The 21904-nt window shown below is 55.2% G+C and overlaps 1 protein-coding gene across 5 annotated transcripts in view; it reads right to left on the reverse strand.

The window, feature by feature from the left end:
• Nucleotides 1-796: 796 nt before the first annotated feature.
• The window catches only part of SFMBT2 (Scm like with four mbt domains 2), a 228742-nt gene continuing 207634 nt past the window's right edge, over nt 797-21904 (reverse strand). For 4 of the 5 annotated variants that reach the window (XM_059183762.1, XM_059183764.1, XM_059183763.1 and 1 more), the window contains 5 exons: nt 17843-18018; nt 15332-15498; nt 14772-15035; nt 13917-14045; nt 797-5655 (listed from right to left, as the gene is read on the reverse strand). In XM_059183762.1, coding sequence (XP_059039745.1) covers nt 5515-5655; nt 13917-14045; nt 14772-15035; nt 15332-15498; nt 17843-18018 — 877 coding nt within the window. In that variant the 3' untranslated portion in view covers nt 797-5514. The remainder of the gene's footprint in view (nt 5656-13916; nt 14046-14771; nt 15036-15331; nt 15499-17842; nt 18019-21904) is intronic. The other variant, XM_059183765.1, reaches the window with a different exon arrangement.

Genomic DNA, 21904 nt, shown 5'->3' on the forward strand with positions numbered 1-21904 from the left:
CCTACTTGCTCAGCCCTACAACCTGTGACTTGTTTCTGGTGTATTTGGAGAAAATGAACAGTATGCCTCCCGCTTGTGTCTGCCGTCGTAGGCTTTGATTTTGGCAGTGAGGAGCTGCTGATGGAAAAAGCTTTCATAATTCGAAACAGAACACGACAGAAGCGTCTACATACAGGGCCTGCTTGTGTGTAGGGGCAAGAGCCATAAGCTGAGAAAGAAGCTGTGGATGACCAGGTGGGCCGGGGCCGGAAGAAAGACACGTTCCTCCACCACCTGCCCCCAGGGCTCGTCCCCTTGGCCTTGGCTCGGCCCCTCAGTAATGCCGAGTGTGGAGTGACTGACGGGGGCAGGGAACAGAGCGCATCCCACCGGGGACAGAGACTGCACGGCAGGGCCGGGGGTGAAGGCACCCCTTGCTCTTCTGAGATGTCCGACACCCACCGGGATCATTCACAGGACAAGCATCCACGGAAACGTGGTCGAGCGCCACTCATAGAGCTGTCATCCTCTTGACGCAGCCGGTGGCCACGGAAGAGCCCAGCCACGGCCCCGGAAAGCCCAGAGGTGACTGAGTAGGAGATGCTGGTATGTCTTAACAGAAAGAATTAACACAAATGCCTTGAATAAAAAGTTCCGAAGCCACCAGGTAACTGAGAGATCGCACGGGACTTTCAGAGCCACGGTCATTAAAACCCTACGAACGCGCACTTTGGTGCATAGCAGGGAGAGACGGACAACACACAACACAACCCAGCAGTAACACCGAGTGCCCTCACACAGACAGACACACACAGCACCGCAGAACTTATTTTTACTTTATTAACAATGTGGCTTACAATTTTTTCAAGTAAAAAGGGTTTCTTTTCATTTAGAATAAAAATTAAAATATAACTCTGATTTAGATTTATTTATTTACATGAGAACATATATACAGAATACAATCTTCCAGCAAACCAACAACATGCCCTTTGTCCTGCAAATTCCAAAAGTAAAAACACGAATTTTTTCCTTTTACACACTGAAACGTACACAATATATGAATCAGATTTCAATACAAACTACTCAAACTGGAACGCAAAACAGTAACGGGGCTTCTGACATTCACAACTTGGGATAGTTTATGCCTCTGGATATCATGCTAGTGCCTTCTGTGAACAACAAGTGAGATAGTTTCTCTCTTCTATCATTTAAAAGAACAATCATCTCCAATTTCCCAACTCAGCAGCTGAGTTTCAGCCCACGCTGCTCCCAGACGTTCCCTTTTCTTCGCAGTATCCATCAGGCGGACCTTGCTCTAGCTTGGCTGCCCAAGACGACTGACGTGCTCTCTGGTCCGGAATCCCCAGCATTTAAAGCCAACAAGGAAGATGGACAGCTGGGATTAGCTGGGATTAGCTCTTATCACCTGAACTAGAGCTGCTTTAAACCAAAACCCAAAGCAGCGATTACAATTTTTAGGTAAATTCAGGGGGTCAAAACTACCACAATTCTTTCATCACGTTCATGTTTTGGGGTACTTGTAAACCAACTCGAGTGATAAAAGCCAAGAGAACCAACTGAAATACTCAATCGAGTTAAAGGGATGAAAGCAATTTCCAGAAAGCTCTTGAACAGAAAAGAACAGGAAACGGCAGGAGAATCTTTACATCATTACATTGTCAGAGCTGTGGGTAGAGCTGCTCCTTGCTGTTGGCCATTGCACCAACACACGCGGGCAGTGCTCACATCTCTTCAGCGACTGCTTCCTTACATGCTACAGACACCTTAATGTACTATCTTTCCCTTCAAAAATAATTGCACATGTGATCACAGCTTTCTAAAGACAAAACAGAGTACTTGGATCCTAGATTCACCATCTTAACCAAAAAGCAACCAGGGCGCTCAAACCACAAAGAAGATTTTGACGCTACTGTTTTTACAGTTCTATATACAGAAATAAGCATAAATGGGCGCTCTACGAAAGAAGTTAGGAAACCCCTAGAGCTTGCGAGACGAGGGAGAACGGCTCTCAGGTGTTTGGTCTGAGATAAAAGGCAAATCTCAGAACTTGCCTGATACGACACTCGGCATTCTGAGACGTCAGGACACGGAGACCGAGCTTCGAAGACTGACCCAAACCGACCCGCCAGATTACAGCAGGGGTCGGGGTGGGGGGAGGGTCACAGGTCTGAGACACTCTAGTGTACTGAGGAGCCAATCGAAGCAAACACAGGAAAGACGTGTCCAATACAGGTGGAACAGGTTATGCGGCCTAACCAGGGTGAGCCCAAACATGGGGGTTGAGCCCCGCTTCCATCAGGAGCCTAACTAAAAGCGATGGGATATCCTCTGGTCAGTGCAACTTGAAGGAAACAGGTTTCCATTTCCCTTTTTTGGTTTTTTTTTTTTCTTTTCTTATTTTTAGAAAAGCAAAGAAGGTTGTTTGCAATGCCAGCCTTACCCTACTCTTTAGGTTTTGTTTTCTTGGGTTTTTTGGGTGTATGTTGTTGTGGGCAGGATATTTTCCCAACACAGCACAGACACAGTCAGGAAGGTGGGGGCCGAACCAGCTCACGTAGTTTCTGGATGGGATTGCTCGAGGGCTCTCACCAATGCTGCATTTCTGCTTCTCCCGTTATCCGCACTTCACAGAACTCGAAGTGTCTGCTGGGCCAGGAGAGGAGAACGTGCTTCCCAGCCCGCTCCAGGAGGTAATGGGCAGCTCGGTGGATGCGGGACCCAGCCACACAGAGGACAGGACTTTGGTCCCAAAGTACTATCATAGACACAGAGCAGAGGCTGGAGCGTCTGGGGACAGATTAGTGGGGGGAGAGGCACCCCTTGCTGGTGTTTCAACCGAGAGAGGGGTTTGCCTCGGGGCCACAGTTGTGCTGGGGTAGGAGAGGAAATCATCGTTTCCTGCCTTAAGAGACACCACAGCAAGACAGCAAAATGTGCCTTGGAAATTGGCCCTGTTGATAGGCCAGAAGCCGATGTCAGGTGAATCCTACAGAGGAACGAACACTCATTACCACTGGTGGCCCACTTGCTACGAGGTGAAGTGCACCCAGCAGTGGAAACCCCCCAAGAATCCAAGTTCAGGAGGACGTCAGCAACACTCATGCCAGAAGCATCTTCTTGGCCCTGAAAGGTTTACTGGCCAGGAGGGGACACATACATGACCTCCGTGATGGTGACCCTGGAGCCAGGCCGTCTGCCTCTGGCCCTGGCCTTGCCTTCCTGACCACGCACCACCAAGTGGACGTGGGGGAAGTGACAGGTCGCCGCTCAGAGAGACACTGAGGACAAGGAGGTATGGGGCACACAGCCCCTTGGGGAGCAGGACGTGTCCCAGCAACAGAGGCTACATCTTGCCCAGGCTGCCGGGGGGAAGCTTACCAGCTCTCCAGGGGTGGGGGGGCTCCCGAGATGCCTGCAAGACCCCCCACCTCCCACGCAGCACCTCTCCCCCATGCCGTTCCCGGAAAGGACATGAGGAGGGGACACTCCTTCTGGAAACACGTTACCTTGCAGCCCCCACGTCCCCTCACTCCCGTTTCAGATGCCACAGGAATAGCTCAGCTCGAAAAGGCCACAGTGAAGGCTCGTGAGTGAGTCAGCGCAGGGAAAATGCCGACGATCTGGAAATGGATCCCCTTCCCACGGACTCCACAGGGCGGGCGTGGAAGGCCGGAAGTATGTGGCTGAGAAGCAGGAGTGGGAACCCAGGAGGAGGCGGCGGGAGACAGAAGCCTGACTGCAAGCCAACCAGCGAGTCCCTGTGGGTACTTCTGTCCTTACCACCTGCCAACGCCACAGGGCAGGACGCCGGTCCTTCCAGCACAGGTCCCCAGGCAGACCCACTTGCCAGACGTTTAAAACCTGGTGGTGGCAATCAGCTGGGTGGAAAGGAGAAAGTCACCTGCAGGACAGGGTTCCCGTCTGCATCTGTAACAGGGACAGACTATGGACACAGGTTCGCATCAGTCGTCAGACCCTGCAACGTCCGACGCATGACCACACCTCCCAACGCACGCGGAGACAGGACAGCTCGTCGGACCAGCCTGGGATGTCCCGCCAGGCAGGAGACCCTAATCAAGGACAGAAGAGCGAGGTCACTGCAGCACAAGAGCAGGAGGCCGTGCTCCCCTTCCGGGTCCATACCCTGACTCCAAAGCTCTGGTGTCCCAGCGCGAATCTTCCCGACGGAGGGCAGCCCCCTGGGTGGGAGTGAGCACACTGGGTCCCTCACAGGCAGATGGAGATCAAGGCCTTGGTACAAAAATAATAATAATAACAACAAACAAACAAACAAACAACTCAGGCAATTCTCAGAGTCACAGATCTCCCCACAAGAGACTTCACTGATCCGATGAACTCCCCGAGAAGCGTCAGGGGCACCCTCTAGGCCACCGTGGGCTGCCAGGAATGGCAAACAGGGCGCGGATGTGATTCTCTTCCACCTCGCCTCGTGTCTCGTGGGGGTGGATCAGACTCTTCCCTTAGCAGGAGCAGAGGCGGACGAGTGGGTCCGGAGAGACATGGTCACCCGAGGTCAGCGGTGGCCATCAGCCATACCAGCAGAAGAGCAGGGCTGAGGCAGGTCACTGATCCAGAATGCTGCCTGGGCTCCCGTCGGGAACACGGCCTTCCTCCGGACAGCCCAGGGCTGGGATCCGAGCCAGTTTCATTGAGACACTCACTGCAGGATCCCTCTAAGGGGACACAGCTGGCTTATTAAGAGTTTCCTGAAGCCTCTTCCCACTCCTCTCTGAAATTAAGCTTTTCCTTCGATACACCGCTCAGCACTTCCCCGCAGACTCAAGGACCCACGCCCTGATCTGGTCACAATGAAATGAGAAAGTCAGAAATAAGTGAGGTTCTAGAAGAGACTGCAGACAGAACTCTCCACAGGCTCTAGACATCCACTGCTTGGCAAGACCGGTCTCATTACAATGACATACCGCCTCCTTCAAGCCTCCTACTTCCCGAGAGGCAGCTGGGACAGGTGACGCAGGTTTAGCCCATCCTTTTACAACCACGTCCCAAAACCAGTGTGTCTGAGAATGAAGCTGCCACCGAGATCAAATCGGCATCCGTGCAGCCACAGCCACACGTGCATCGTCACCAGCGAGCAGAGCAAAGCCACTGGCTGGTGTCCTCTCTGGGTTCGTGCAGGAAAGACATCACCTGTGCCTTCATTTTCAAAGCCAAGTGGGCCGTGGCTGAGGAGGGCCCTTCGCAGGAGCCTCCTGGCTTGCGGAGGGAGAAAGCCGAGAGGCGGACGTACAGAGCAGCTCTTCCTCTTCCCGCAGTGCCCAGCACTCCAGGGGCCCCCGCCGCAGTGGCGGGTGTGCTTGAAAACGTGGTACTGGCACAGAGGCTGGAGAGGCAGGAGGTCCTCCGTGCTGCCTTCTGGCGCTTAGTACTAAGTGCGTGTATCAGCTCCCGTCACCCAAAAAACAAAGCACTGGTCCCCAAACTTTCCCAAGACGCTGCACCACCACAGCGCCGGTCCCCTCCGAGAGGGCGGCGTCAGTTGGCGTACTGGGCGTAGAAGGCCACTTTAACCCGCTCGATCTGATGGCACAGCTTGATGGCGGGCCCCAGCTTCAGCTCCATGCACTCCTGCACCGTGGGCAGCGTCAGCAAGAGCAGCGCCTGCCCGTCGATGTCCTGCCGGGAAACAGAGGCATGTGAGAGCCCACACTCCGGACACCAGGGGAAGGCAGCTGTCATGGCAGGTTCATCCCAGGGCCCACGGGCGTGCAGGGCTAGCAAGACAGACCAGCCTGGCCTGAGGACTCCCTCCTCCTTCTGGGTAATAAAACCTGTGTGCTCGGAAAATCCCAGCTACCCCGAGGCCACCCAGCTACCCACACCCAGGCCGGTGGGGACGAAGGAGCAGAGCAGGGGCACTGCCGCAGGGCCTCCTATTCCCCAGGCCGCCGGCCCCTCGCCGGGAGAGCCCCCTCACCCCCACGCCTGCCCGGTCCGTCTCGTGTCCTGCTGCGACTCCACATGCGAGCACCAGGGGAGAGCGCTCTGCTAAAAGCAGCAGCTCCGGGTTCCTTGCCAAGGTCTGACATTTCACCATCGCAACGGCTGAGAAGATGCGAGAGCGCCAGACGTAGCACTACCCAGGGCAGCGTGCCACGGAGGACCACATGCGAAGGCAGGCATCTGCCGGCGCACACGTGCACCACCCAGAAGGAGGTGTGCGACCCCGTCTTGTTCCTGTTAGCCCTCGGCAGCCGCGCACCGGGCCCAGGCAAGGACAGAGCCGGGAGACACCGGGCAGCCGCATTCCCTGCAGGAGGCGGGACAAGGGCTGCCCAGAGCTTTAAGATCACCCCAGGAGACACCGCTGCCTCTTCACCAGCTTGCTTCCTCTAACAAACGGGGCTCATTTACGTAGACACCGTTTCCCGGGGTGACTGAGTGTAAGTGCGATCCCTGCCCCCATCCACCGAGGCCGTCTTCACACGGCAGAGGCAGTAGGAGAAGGTAACGGGAAAGACCAGCGGTGGAGGAGAGCACAAACCACACCCCGCAAACGAGAATTTCTGCCCCGGGGCGGAGTGGTGAGCGCAGGGCTGCCGTCAGCCACGGAGACGCACGGTCCTACAGCCGCACACGAGCCCCTCTGACCTCACTCATGATGACTGACACACAGGAAGCTTATTTTCTTCAAATAATGGTTTAACGGTCTCAAAAATACTCAAACCAAACCGAACAAAACACAACCCCAAATGGGAATAAATGCCAGCCTTTGGGAGGACGAATAGTAGGAATACAATGTCGTGTACCCTGCGTTTCAAAAAGGGCACCCTGACGTGCTCATAATCTCTAGTACGAAGAGCAGCAGTAACGATGCAGCGTTAACCCTTAAGTACCAAAGCAGGTGCCACTTACCATGGTCTGAATTACGTGAGCGCGGCCGTGGCCAGTCCAGGCCACATCTCACCCAAGACTCAAACTGGACCTCCTCAAACCCAGTGTAAACCGACTGGTCTTGAACACACGCCCAACGAATTTTTGATGCTCTCCCTGGTTTTACTTTTTCGGTCGTGCTTTTACATGTCACTCCACTGGCTCTTCATGTGCCACCTCTCAGGCCGGCTGTAGGAAAGGGCAGACCGGCAGTGCTGAGAGACCGTGTTCTGCTCAGGGTCGTGGGCCAAGCCATGGCACCCCCGACCGGGGACCTGGGAGCCAACTGCAACTGCAGAGGCAAACCCACCTACGTTACACCACACCGTGACAGATGGGCACAGGCCTAGGGACACAGTCTTGTGAGCACCACGGGCCTCAGAAAAACATAGCGTGAGCAGGAAACAGGATGACGTCATGAAACCACATGCAGGTGGCTTTGCCATCATGTTCAATGAAGAACAGAACAGAGGCTTACTTTAGGATAGAAGATGCTTTTTTTTAGATGGAAATTAATGCCAGAAAAGCTAGTTGATCTACCTAAGATCATTTAGTAAGAGACCACATCAGAACTAGAGCCACAGTTTTTTTTTTGTTTTGTGATTGATTTATTTGAGAGAGACTGTGGGGGGGCAGAGAGAAAGGGAGACAGAGTCCCCCCACGGAGCAGGGAGCCTGACGTGGGGCTCAATCCCCAGATCCTGAGATCATGACCTGAGTCGAAACTAAGAGCAGGACCAACTGAACCTCTCAGGTGCCCCGAGAACTGTGGTTCTCTGATACTAAATTCTGGAAGGAAAACTGCAGCTCCAAACAGCCATACACTTAGTCGTACATACACTGTATGTCCATCCTTGGACATACAGATTCAATTACACTTGAAAGCCGCCCCTAGAATGCTTCCACAACTCTCTACAGACCATTTCAGTGAAGGTGGCCGCCATATGCACCGCATCTAACTGGAGGAGGTCCTTCATTTCTTTACTCAACAAGCACATGTCAGAGGGCCTGCTGAGAGACAGGCACACTGATGGGCTCCGTGGCTACTGCACCGACGGAGACAGATTCCCTCCAGGAGAGCAGGAGCCTCGAGGGAGGCCACTCTGAGGAACAGACCACCACAGTACAGAGAAAATCAAGTGTGGACCCAAAGGCACGGGAACACAGCCAGTCCTGCTGGCGTCAAGGAGCGCTTCAGAGATCAGGAGATTCCCGTGCTCAGACCTAAGGGACCACAAGGAATCATTCAGGGAAGGACGGGCCCGTGGAGGACAAGCAGTCAATGACAGCACGTATTCGAGGAGAGCAGAGAGATGCTGAAGGGAAAGCTGAGGTGCGCCCGGACAGCAGCTGGGACACGAGCTTCTGGGGTATGTGACCAGGAAGTCACTAACAGTCATTAGGCAGAAAAGCCACGTTCCAGGACGTGAACATCCGCAAGCTGCTACTGGCCACAGTGTACCGGAATGAGTTAGGAGGCAGGAAGGGAAGTCACGAGGGACTGAAGGGGAGGCCATTTACTAGGGGTCTCAAAGCTGAGCCTGTTCAGAGATAAGATCGCCCAGAAGTGGGGTGTTCCCCACGGGATCTGGTACTGGGCCACGGAGTGGCTGGACCAACCATGAACCATACACTCTGTGTGGATTGGACACGGGATGGCAGATGGACACAGGAATACAGAAGGCACAACACGATCAACAACGAAAGGACAAACTGTAAAAAAGAGTCTTCCTTGGACAGTGGCTTTCACAGGCGTTCGTCTTCTCAGGGTGCCCCGTCTGCACATGCCTCATGGGCACTCTTCAGGACACACAAACCATTTCTTAATAAAAATACATGAATGCATCTACGTCTCAGATGCAAGCCACTATCTGTCATTCTTTCTGAAATGCTTTTAGGTTTCCCCATTTTTCTGATGCCTCACAGCCCAGGAAGGAGGAGAAGGGGATCCCCTTGGGAAATCAAATCTCAGTTTCTGAGCAGGGCCAAGTCTTTAAAGTTGTTTTTCATTTATTTGCAAAATAGGTATTGAATTATTTGTATGTTGGACCCCAACGTAGCTACTGGAGATACAAGGTGAGTGAGACTTGGCTCCCGCGTTCTCTAGCTGGGGAACAGGCACACGTATGCGGCGGCCCAAATCCACACCTTAGCAGACAGAGCTTGAAGCTGAGCCCCGGGACACACCTGGCTGGGGGAGCAGTCAGGGACGGCCTCGTGTTTAACTCACTTGTGAGAAGGCCTGGCAATAAGGGCAAGAGAGCTTTTCTAGTCTGTTTCCGCCGCTCTAATCTCGGCATCTAGGAAAATACCTGCTGGATGCAGAAGAGGGGCTCGTGAAATGTTTGCTGAGAGACTGAAGGGGAAGACCTGGTCTGGGTGAATTTAAAAGTCAACAGACAGGTAAAGACAAAGTGAGAGAATGTGACACATGGACAGAACTCAGAAAGATGGGGGACTCTGGGGCTGTGAGTCCCCCAGGACACAGTAACAGACACGGCAGGCTGGGGGCCTGGGGAACGACAGGCACTTGGGTCTCACGGCTCTGGAGGCTGGGAAGTCCAAGACTGAGCTGCTGGCAGACTAAGGTGACCAGCGAGGCCCTGCTCCCCAGCTCCGGAGTCCTCACATGGGGGAGGGGCCAGGGAGCTCTCCGCAGTCTCTCTTACGAGGGCACTGATCCACTCACGAGGGCTCCACCCTCCTGACCCCATGACCCCAACACCGTGGGGGACAGCCGCTTTGGTCTACACCGCAGATGCGTCCAATAGGGCCATCGGGCTCCCATCCAGGGAGATGGGGGCTAGGGTGCACACTCTGAGGTTTCTGGAAGTGCCTCGGCCAGCTGTCCCCGGCTACCGAAGACCCCCCACTCATCCACGCAGACCTCACGCGGGAAGAAGGACTGGCCCGCAAGGCTGACTCTATTCAGCTCCGCTACCCTCACATTCGCACTCCCGTCTAGTGGTGGGGGTGAAGATGGCCCCTTGCTGGGTCTGTTCCTAAACCTTGCAGGGCTTCTGCCAACGGAGCACCGAAGCCGTGGGACAGGCCCTGGGAGTGAATGCAGGCTTTACAGAGCCGGAAGCGCCCCAGACGCTTTCCAGGGCAGCCCAAGTGTTCCTCCCGGGGGATGCCAGAGAGCCTCACACCTGCCACCAGGACGCGCCAGTTCCCAGACGCGGGCCGTCTGACCCACTTGAACAAACTACTCCTTGACCACCACGCACACGCCCGGGGGATGAACGCGCTTGATCCTGAAGCCCTGTAATGAACGGCCAGAGTGACTGCTGCTTGTTCCAGTCTGCTTGTCCGTATCTGTTTATAAGCCTGCTGCCCCTAGGCGCCTGGAAGCATCTAAAACTGGGGGGCAATAGGGCCATTTCCAGCCCTGGCAAGCAGCTCCCCAGGCCCTGAGCAGTGGAGGAAAAGCTGCACAGAGAGCTCAGGGCAGATGAAACCAGACGAGAATGATGGCCAGGATCTCTGAACGGCCTCTAGACCTTTATGTGATCACAGCCCCTTCTCACTCCCCCGACACACATTCACTCGCTCATTTCGCAAATGGGCAAAGCCAATGGGAGAGTGTTTCCCAGGCTCTCCCTCCCTCTGCGGGAATAGCGCCCGAAGGGAAAGACATCTGGGTGTTTGGGCCATGGTTGAGGGGTGGAGAGTCCATGCTCTGTGGCACGACCTTCAAGTGTGGGCAAGCTGGAAGGAATGGACGTGTCCATGTCCTCGAACCGGTCCTGCTAAGGGCTGGTGCACGTGGTCATGTGGGGACCGCACGGAGAGCCCTGGGGTGAGTTGGGGAGAAACGCCCGGCCGGATCTGCACAGACTGCCGCGTGCAGGGAGACGGAGACCACAGCGGGCGAGGCACGGCCGTCTCCCTCATCACACACACCGAGCACCCTGTTTGGGACGCGGGAAGAACCAATCAACCACGGGGCTTGAGGGTTCTGTGCGGTCTGTCTGCGGCTGAGCTGCAGGGCCTCTGGCCCCTCATTTCCCGTCCTCCCCGATGACGTGAAACAGAACTCCGCACTGTTCTCGTTTTGAGAAGAATGTGCAATCCAGAATAAAACTGTGCCCCTGATTTCTCAACACCAAAGTGTCCCCTGCCAGGGGCTGGGCTGAGCGACCTGAGCATCAGGCTGTCCCAGAGGTAAGGGCAGGGGTGGCAGCTGGGTGGGGTCAATGTCACAGGTGACCGACAGGTCTGTCCCCTGACTCTCTTCCCATGTGGGCTGCGTGTGGCTCCCACCCACTGCACAGCCCTGCAGCTCGTAGGGCTGCAGGTGCACAGAAGTAACACTGGGCCCCACACTAACAGTACCGCACGGCAAGGAGCGAGGGCAACCCCCTGTTTAAGAGTCTCGTGTTTTTCTTAGAGATGTGTAGAGTTTTACTATATAATGTACACGTTTGCAGCAGCATGAACAGAGTAGAGACATTTTAAGCTGTTGCCATAACATTTCTGAATTAAAGGCATGGCCTCCCATAAAGCGGGGACAGCCCTGAGCTGACACCTTCACGAGGAATGAGTGCACTTTGCTGTCGCCAGACCATGCCCAGGGTTTCTCCCACGTTGGGGAACAGAGCCACTGTCTGCCCCGGGTCATCGGAAACCTCACGCCGTGGCTGGACGGACCCAGTGGAGGCCTCCCAAAGCAGGACCACAGAGCACTTGCGCTGAAAGACGACTGAACAAATTTGCAAAAATTAGTAATGACGGGCCCAACTGAACAGTAAAGGGCTCACGTCCCACGCGCTTTGGACAGCACGGTGGGCCGCAGCTTTTTACCACAGTCAAGGGAAGGCCGACTGTGAGGCTGGAAATGAACCGGAACACAGCTGTGATCAATTAGTCTACGTATTCTTCCGTCTCTAAGAGAAGTAAGAAGGTACATAGTAGGACCGAGTTTTTAACTGGCGTGAGAGGAGAAGGTGAGAGGCAGGGCCCTGCCCACCGCCCGATTCTGGGAGTGGGAAGGCGGCAGCACGCTTCACGTCTTGGACACCTTGGCTTGGGAAGGCTCGGAACTTTCTGGCACACCCTAAGAAGCTGGGCTTAGAAGTGCAAGGAAGGACGACTCGACGACTCGGCACTCGTAGCATTTAGCCTTTCTCCCGAGTCAGCCTTGTTTCCACGTTCTTGCCGAGTCACCAGCCGGTGAGAGCAGCTGCAGGCAAGCCCCGTTCCCCTCTCGCCACCCCACTAACGTGGAGTTGGGGCGGGAGAGCGCCGTGCTCTGTTTGGCCACAGCCCGGCTGAAAACCATTTCCAGCCACAAGTGTGCACTGGAGTCTAAAAGTGAAATAAGGCAAAAGCACAGCTTGAGACTAATCTAGAACACGACCCTCCACATCGTAAGGCCCAGAGCAGACACTGTCACCGCGCTGAGTGAACACACGAGCAAACATCTCCCCATGTTAAGCTCTGGGTCACCGGCACTCAGTGGCTTCGCCGGGCCACCACTCACAAGTGGCCGCCTGGGAAAATGCCACGTTAGCCAAAGTTTTGAGCAGGAGTTCAATCTACCGCTTTCTTTTGTTTCCGAGATAGGAGATGGCCCAAACCACACAGGCCTTCGTGGTTCTTAGCAATTCTCTCCCTGTGCGCATGTTTTAAACGAAGGGACAGGCTCGTTACTAAGTTACGTCTGATGCAGCTTTTTCCTATTTGCGTTTCTGCGTCACTCAGAGGAGGTGCTGGTCACGGCAGAGCCCCACGGCCGCCACTCAGGCCTCCACGTGTGCGCAGTCCGTGTCTGGGGCGGCTCTGCGGCGGACCGCACGGGGCCCTGCCCTGGGACGCGCGGGGACTGCAGCCATTTGCTTTCACACGGTGGCCTCGAAGGTCTGGGGGACTCGCTGGGGGCAGCGGCATCGAGGCTTCTCTTTCCTTCCTGACTGAATGCCGGACTCCCCTCTTCCCAGAACATCGGTCTGCATCATCTAAAGAAAGGCCGCCCGGACCCACGTCTACTGGAGTACGTCCTTACATCCGAGCGCCCGAGGGACACGCGTACTCCGTGAGGCGCTGTGAGAAGTGACAACCTTCACGCGAACACGGGAGAGCGGCTTCCACTGGAGCTTCCGTGGGAGGCTTGGGTCCAGACGGGCCATTTGTATCCGTATTAATTTAAGGGGCAACATAAAAAAAATTCCTTTTTTGCGGCTCGAAGCACGTCTTACACTTTAGCTAATTCTCCCCGTCTCAGCGGCAGAATCAAAACTCCTCTAACGTATGGATCATCTTGATCATTCTGCGTGGACCTGTCGCTAGCAGGAACCTAACGTCCCACAGGTTTTTAATGTTGTTACAAAGGAAAGAGCGAAAAAGTGAGGCAGAAGCGGCGCAGAGAGCGGCCCTGAGAGAAACGGGGCAGGTGCGGGGCTTCTGCCTCTGCAAGATGAGAGCACGTCCTTCCGTTTCTCCCGCTGAACAGAACGAGAAGCTCTGGACGGTAGGAACCCAACAAACTGAAGTGGGGGGCAGAGACGGCCGACCAGCAGGGACCTGGGGGTGCCGGAGGGCACGGCACTGAGCACCCGGCTGTCAGCGTCCCTCTACATCCAAGACTCGCTGCTACAAGCATGGCCCCCAGTGCTGCCCTGGGCCTGGGTGAAAAGGAGCCCAAGGGACGCCTGCTCTTTCTAGCTGAAGGACTGGGAAAAGGGCGGCCCAGGGAGACAGAAACCTTTCAAAGATGGCTTTCCTGCAGGACAGAGAACCGCTCTGACCCTGACCGCGACGAAGGCCAGATGGCCCAGGCTCTTAGCCCCTGACAAGGGAGCCCGAGCCAGGACTCGCGTCTCTGCTGGGCAGCAAAGGGCCCCCCACGGAAGTGTCAGCGGGAACCACGAGTGAGCCAGGCTTCCGTCCCCCCAGCCCCCTGCAGTCACAAGGAAGCACCTGTGCCCTGCCAGAGCCAGGTCCCAGAAAGCAGCCACGTCGGAAGAACAAAGAACAGAAACGCCGCGGCAGGACAAGCACACCTGTTCCTGAAAGATCTTGGCCAGTGGGGCGCAGTCTGTCAGCTTGATGAACCTCACCACGTCGGTCACGGTCCACTCCAGCGGGTTGCTCTCCAGAACGAGTCTCTCCTCCTCCTGCTGCTTTGTGTCCTGGCGGGAGAAGGGAGGCAGCGGTCACCTGTCACCACCACACCGGCGGGACACTGGTAAACCCTGCGGGCCTGAGCCAGACTTTCCTCCTCCCTCTGGCCTCTCCCCAGGCACCGGACAGACCATAGGGACGTTCAGAGCAGCTCGTCTGGGTTACAGTTTTGCCTCCAATGCCTTGTGTGCCTTGGAGGTTAAAAGAAAAGGCGCCGTGAGGGCAGCTGCTGGAAACCCAGTTCAAGTCTCGGGCCTGCGCAGGGAGGAGCATCTCCGACTGCAGAGAGGACGGTACAAGGTGCCTGAGAACGTGCAGGAGGCAGCCAGCCCTTCTGCGGTTATGCTGCTGCTGACGGTGCCTGTGCCCAAGCTGACTGCTGACGGCCTGAGGGTTTGGGGGAGACGGGATATACTGTGTCATAGCATCACAGAGGTCTCCTGTGAAGGGGAAGCCTCGTGGCCACGGGACCCTGAGGGCCTAGTCTGTCTGTTCCCCTGACAGGGATCCTCAGCAGCTGGAAGAAAACCTTCTGGAGAAACAGGTGCCATGACCTCCCTCGGAACTCCGTCCAGGGTGGGCGATCCCCAGCCCTTCTCCCCAGACTCGGGAACCAGGCTGGAGCTGCCACGACTGCTGGTTTAAACCTGGAGCCCCCAAGCAAGGCCTTCCTTCTTCGACACGCTGTGTGCAGCCCCGCCCCCACAGCCCAGCTTGGGGCCCGCGGCCGTTACCTCAGCCGGGTCCTGGCCGGTGGCCACACCCTGCTCTGCCCCCTCGGTACAGGAAGCAGCCTGTGCCCTCCGGCCCCTTCGAGGCCTTTCCACGGGTGGCCGGCGCTCGGGCTCTGAGCTGCTCCTCAGGGTGACGGCCCTCCGGGGCCGCGCGGAGGGGACCTCGGCTGAAGAGGCATCCGTCTGGTCACCGCGGAGCTCGGAGCCGGTCTCCTCACTGCCCGAGTCCTCGTCCGCGGCGTCCCCGTCCTCCTGCGCGCTCTCCTGGGGAGAAGCCACGGCACTGACTCCAGGGAGGCCGTCTCCCACCGAGCTGGCCCCTTGCAAACCCTCGGGGGGCGGGGTGCAAGGCCCAAGCAGCCATCCCCAGCCTGTCCCCGCCGCGGCCCTCTCCTGGCCCACATGGCCGAGCGGGCGGGATCTGCTTTCAGCGGCTAAAGCACCGGGCTCCTGGTACTCGGAGTGTGCAAGCACCTGGCATCACACGTGGGCCGCAGCCCCAGCCAAGAGCCACCGCACGTCCAGGGCGCATGCAGGAAGGTGCCCTAGGCAGCACATACCTCGCCCGAGCCCACGGCCAAGTCCACGGCGGAAGATCTCCGCTTCTTCTGCACAAAGATGGATTTTCGCCGTTTCCTGCGTCTGGCGGGCTTCGGGTGTCCGCTCTCAGTGCTGGCTTCCCCTATCGGGGGCTTCACGATCTTCTTTCTCTTTCCATAGTAATAGGCTGCAAGGAGAGAGGATCCAAAACGTCTTCTCATGATCACACACACGTAGTACGTGGACACAGAGAGCACAGAGAGCAGAGGGAGGTCGGGCAGGAGAGAAGAGAGAGAGAGAGAGACCGGACCATTCTTCCAGTCAGAACGTCCCCCCCTTGCCCTCGTGGTTAGAAAGTGTTAGGGGCAAACCTGTGTGTTTTCAAAATTCACACGTTAAAGCCCTCACCCGCACGGCACTGTATCTGCAGTCAGGGCCTGTGAGGAGGTGACGAAGGTCTTCGAAGCGTGGGGCCTTCATCCCACAGGACCGGTGCGCTTATGGGAGGCGGAACAGAGCGAGGAAGGGGAAGGTGCTCAGAGGGGGAGGTGTGAGGACCGCAGCCAAAAAGAGAGGCCTTTGGAGAAACCAGGCCTGCCAGCACCTCGATACAGGTCTCTAGTCACACGCACAGCACCCGTCAGAGTCAGTTAGCAACTTCCAGTAACGACCGCTACATTTTGTAAATTAAACGTATACTCAACTAATTGAAACCACTGCTAAGGACCCAATTCTCAGTGATGATCCCAATCGAGACCCATCGCCCAAAGTCTCGGCCGTCCCACAACATAACCCCTACTGTTCCATCTAAAACCACATGCAGAAAGGCAGCCTTTAGCTATGGTTGGAAGGAGCCAAGAAAACACCCAAGCACACAGGCCTGAGGCTTCAGTGGAGCACACGCTCTGTGGTGGAGCGTGGCTGCCGTGGGTGCCCGCGCCCCTGCACTCCCCGCGAACGCCACCTGGCCCCAGCGTTCTGTTGTCTCACATGCAGAACGAGACCAGTGCGACCCACAAAGCAGGACGATCACAGCTTCACAGTTGTCTCCATGGACCAGTCACAAATGAATAAGCACCTGTTCACACCCAAGACCCCGCGTGGGCTAGAACCCGGGGGAGTCAAGAAGGTGGAGGAGCAGGGGACCCTGAGCTCGCCTTGTCCCTCCAGCACAGCTAGAGTAAATATCAAATCCTCAGGAACAGCCAAGAAACTGATCTGAGGGCTGAGAAAACACAGCACACACCTACCAGTGGCTTTCTAGAAGCCAAATGCTGGAAATCTGAGTTTGACCGAATACAACAAAGGGGCAGCACACTTTCAGAATCCTGGGCTTACACTGGGGTGACTGCTGGCCTCGGGGCTCCCAGCGTGGTTCTGTCGTCCCCCCAGAGCATCCGTGCAATCTGCAGCAGTATTTACGCTGACCCAGGGGTCTCAGGATTTTGATGTTTCATCACATGGGACCCAGAAAAATCTCCACGTCATTTCGTTCGTATTTAATTGGAGCTGGGGTAACCCGCTTCTTCCCGTCTGTTACTGAACAGCGTACTCCAGGGGGTCTCTCCTCTGGCCCAACGTAATGTGAGGGGAAACAAGTTCTCCAGAGAGGGCGGTGACGTCCCCGTGTCCTAGCAACACACCCCTGGCTGTCCGGGCGTGAGCGCGGGCACAGAATGCCCAGTGGCCCAACCTCACAGACAAGAGTGCTAACTCCTGGCAGGAATGGGGCGGAAAGGAATTCTTAGGATATCCATGCACCCATACAGGGAAAACTACAAGGAGATTCACACGCCAAATGGTGGCTCAGATTGCTGGTTATGACACACGAATTGATCCGTCTCAGCTGGCTGGGGTTCCCAGCACATGGACCGCACTCCCGTGTCCCGTTCATGCGCCAGTGGTTGGAATGCAGGCTGCGGGAGCAAAGCCCCAGGCCACCGAGCCTGCAAAGGCCAGAGCTGAGGAAGGATGGGACCTGAAGAGGCCACTAAAGGCGGCAGAGGAACCACACGTATGAAAATCCTGCCAGGGAGGGGTCAGAGCAAAGGTGGAGGGAGTGGGGGGCACCCTGAGTGCCGGGAACAGTGCGGGCTGCCTTTGCACCTTGCAGCAGCCTCATCAAGGAGCTCAGAGAAGGAGATACAGACGGGAGGGGGGGTGCAGGCTGTGACAAGGAGCTCCCCCCGTCCCAGGCGGCAAAGGCAGGGTCTGTACTTCCTCAGCCTGAGGACCAAGAAAGCGATGCCCGTTACCAGCTGCAACCGAGAGCCAGCTTCACCCCGCTCTCCCTCAGCCGGGTACATTTCCAGACTTACCGGTGCCCGAAATTCACAGCCCGCCCTTCCCACCGCTTCTCTGCCATCCTGTCCCTCCGCGGGGCTAGGGACACGTAGCGGCCACAGCAAATTTTAAACAATTCTTTCATAGCAATTCCCATGAAAAATTACTCAAAGGTTTGTTTTTTTTTTTTAAATCCACCAACGACCTATAGGCCCCCAGCCCCATCTCCTTTCATTCTTTGTACTTACTGTACTTGGTTTTGGTGTGAATGGAGCAGTTCTCCGGGCAGTTCTCCGAAACCAGCACGGGACTAAACAGATTTGGGCAGCATTCCAGCTTGGCACAAACCCGCCGGCAGAAATCTGCTACCTGGTCAGACGTCCGCACGATCTTGGCCACGGCGCGGTACGTTTTGCCTCTGTACCTAGAAACGAGGAAGAGCGACGACAAGACCGCACCGTTACTCACACCTGCCGGGCACACGGCACGTTCTGAAAGTGGCCCCTTTATTTTCCAACCATAAGGTAGGCTGTGTGCGATTCTCCCGTCATTTGCTTTTATCATTCCTTTGGAGCTCGGAGTAGTGTTTTTAGGAAAGCACCACGTGCACCACGACCGCAACGAACCAGTGCTACGGAGCTCGGCGTGGCATCGCTCACTGCGGTGTCTGCGGTTCAACACCCACTCCAGAACCCTTCAGAAATCCAGATGTTGTCACCTGCTGCTCATCACGTTTGAGGGAAAAAACCAAAAGACAAAAAACAAAACACTGTCTCCTGCTAAGAAAAACCACGGGCAGTGAAGTCTCCAGCATAACACTGGAGACCAGCTCTTTGGGAAAGCAGGCAGAATGAATGCTGGGTTCAAAAATGGGCACGGAGTCCTTGGGCCAAGTACTTACAGGGATAACCACGTAAATAATGCTCGGCTGGAAAGGGGAGCACTTGGATGTAGGTTCGAGCCACATGTCAACACATTTTTAAGATATCACTGGTAGAAAACACTTGCACACATCTCTGTTCGACCAGTGTTGATTTAAATGACACGTCACAGAACCCAGAATCCACCGACACAAAGAATGCATCAAAACCACGGGGCCTGTTCAACTATGCCCAGAGGTGCACCCTGATTTTCAAGTTGAAATCCTTTTTAAAGGTATTATTTATTTTATTATTTGAGAGAGAGAGAGGGAGAGAACAAGAGGCGGGAGAGCAGAGGGAAAGGGAGACGCTCCCTCCCTCCCGACGCGGGGCTCCACCCCAGGCCCTGAGATCATGACCTGAGCCAAAGGCAGACACTCAACTGAATGAGCCACTCAGGGGCCCTCAAGTTGAAATCCTGAACAACAATGTATGTTCCAGGAAGACAGTGGGACCTTTGGTAGGTAACACTCGGGTTAGTTTTGGGAAAACTAACCACCATCCAGAGGCATGAATTGCCAAGTAAGCCAACACTGCCGTCCTGCTCGTCCCCATCTGTAGGGGTGATGGGCACGAGCTCTCTGCCAAACCTGCTTTGCACACTCGTGTTGCAGGTTTCCAAGAGCCTGCCGCAAAGCAACAGGGACACCAGGTAATTCGTGCAAATGGCATAACGTAAGGAGAGCATCGCTTCGGTAATTTGCAAGTGAAGTATTACGTTCAAAACCTAGATCTGGTTCCCTAAGAGTAAGGCAGTGATAAAAATAAAAGGAAAATAAAAAATAAAAAATAAAAAAAATAGAGCAAACTGATCCTGAGTTGCGTTCAAGTAGGCTTTCTCTGTATGCCTCTGAAGACCAGAAAAATACTCCTTTTCCTAACAGATCGTTGTTTTTGTTTTTGTTTTTTTGTTTTTTAACAGTATCAACAGCAAAGAAATTAAATTCTAAGTTAAAAAAACCGGACTTCGTGTTCATTCTGCGTCTGGTCTCTCCGATCCCAGCCCCTCTGCACTCTTCTTGCATTTCTCTGAAGTGCCTAGCTTGGCTTTCTGTGTCTTGAGAACTAAAAAGCAATTCTTTATAGATAAAGATCATGCTTTAAATCGCATCGCCCTTGAACAACTGTTGATTTTTCTAGGACCTCTCCTGACCCTAGATGTAGGCACACAGTCCGCGCTCCGCTGAGGACTCTGTGGTTCACGTCTGGCTGGCTTGTGCTCCGAGCTTTTGTTATGCTTCACGGTAAAACCAGCACAGGTCCGCGGACACGGGGTAGCCCTCCTGCTCTGGGAAAGGCTTCCCTTACAGTTATACCCACTACGGTTTTGTAGCCCTAGGGCTCCCTCCCTTCTAAAGAGCTCTATATCAAAATTCTTCAAGCTCCTTAAAAAATTAAATGATATCAAATTTTAAAATAAAGGCAAGAGAAATGTGAAAATCGGGTCCAATTCCAACCTGTGGAAGTCGGGCCCGAAGACAGGTGTCTGAGACCTCCAAATTCCGAAGCTTCCAGAAATACATTAGAAGGACGTGAAGAGGACAAGAGCAAATGCCCACGGGAGAGAGAGAAGGCTCAGCTTCTTCTTCCCTTCTGGTTTGGGACGACCCCGTGGAAGCAAGCGTTTTAGTAAACCTTTCCCATTTAGGAAATGTCAATCCAAGTTTATGAAAACAGGATCCTGGTATAGTTTAAAAGTAAGAGAATCCCCTCTCCTTGCCTGCCCTTCTGGAACAAGCCCATCAAAGAGCTATGGTGATGGAGGAGGAGGGCAGGGAGACTGGGCAGGGAAGGTGTGCAGGCAGGAGAGGCTGGGTGGGACCCACAGTGTCCTGGCCCCGGGGTGGGTGGATGCGGGAAACACTGGTGGTGCTGCCAGGACCTCCCATTCCCACTGCTGGCCCAGATGCAGGCCCTAGAGGCTCTGTTCAGCTCCAAGAGCTCGCCCCCTCCCCTCCTGTGGGCATCCCCCATGCCGCGAGTCACTGTAATGGGGCAAAAGGGCCCGACCACTTGGGCCCACCTCGGGACGACCATGGAGGGCCATTCCAATGCCAGAGGGGCCCCGTGGGCTATGGTCCGTCTCCCCCTCTCCCTCAGGTGTTGTTCCAAGGGCCCTCCTTAATTAAGAGGATCCAGACGCGTGGCAGGTGAGGACGGAGGCAGGATGACAGCATCTCCGTCCCGCTCAGAACGCAGAGGATGTCTGCCCCTGCGGACAGCCCGGCATGGGTCAGGTGCGAAGGCCCGGATGGGGGTGAAGGGAACAGAGGGACAGGAGACAGGTTCCAGAGCGGGACCTGACCAAACACAACAGACTAGAGACAGGCCAGCCAGGTGTCCCCTGTGTGTTGGGGGGTGGGTGCAAATATAGGAGAGAAAAGGCCAGAGGGGACCCCCCCCCCCCCCACGGTGTTAGGCAGGTCGGAGAGGGGGAATCAGAGCTCGAATTCGGTCACAAGCGTGCAAGAAAGGCCAGGCTTGCGGGCCTGACGTTGCAGTCTCTAGAGAAGCTAGTCACTGTGGCTGGTGTCTGGGAACCGCATTTTGGAGGTTATCCAGGTGCTGAACTGCGCCCGGCGTGGGTGAACCATGTGTTTTGTGCTGAAAACGGGACCTGCTTGCTTGGCTGGCCCATGCCAGGCAGCGTGTTGCCCGTGGGACCAGCCCACAACAAGAGCCTCGGCCTGGGCTTCTCTGGATGGAATCATCCCATGAAAGTCACTTCCGCTGCCGGGGAAGCAGAGCAAGCAGGAGGACGCCTGACATGGAGATTCTTCCAGACCCCACCGGCCTCTCTCCTCCTCACGACCTCGCTGCGTGTCCTTACTACGTCACCGCGATCAGTCTCAGCCCACAGTAAAATCATAGCACTCAGTCCCCACAGCACTTGTAGGAAAATTCAGACCATGGAGGAGGTCATGAGGTCTCCCGACCCAACAGACACAGAAGTAAATATAAATATGTTTCTTTTTGTACATGTGTATGTCTAGACACTCACATGTGTATGTCTGTCTACACACACACACATACACACACACAAATGTCACTGCTCTGTCCAACGAGAAAGCCCAAGAGACACAACACCTCAATAGCAATGCACTTAAACGTGTCTAAACCTGGCTGCTAAATATCGTTTTTCACCTCCGCCCACCAAAAACAAACAAAAACAACAACAATAAAACAAAACAAAACCCAACCAAGTCTCCTTAGAGAGGTGGCTAAGTCCAGGACGAGGCAGAGAAAGAATAAGATGATCTGGGAACAGTTCACTGGGTCAGAAAATAACCAAGTATCAAACACTGATGAGAAAGGTCAAGGCGATAAACACAAAGCCTGCTGGGGTAGCGTGGGGGGCGCCTGCGTGGCTCCGTCCGTTAGCTTCTGGCC

Source organism: Mustela lutreola, chromosome 8, assembly GCF_030435805.1.
Source record: "Mustela lutreola isolate mMusLut2 chromosome 8, mMusLut2.pri, whole genome shotgun sequence".
Classification (NCBI taxonomy): Eukaryota; Metazoa; Chordata; class Mammalia; order Carnivora; family Mustelidae; genus Mustela; species Mustela lutreola.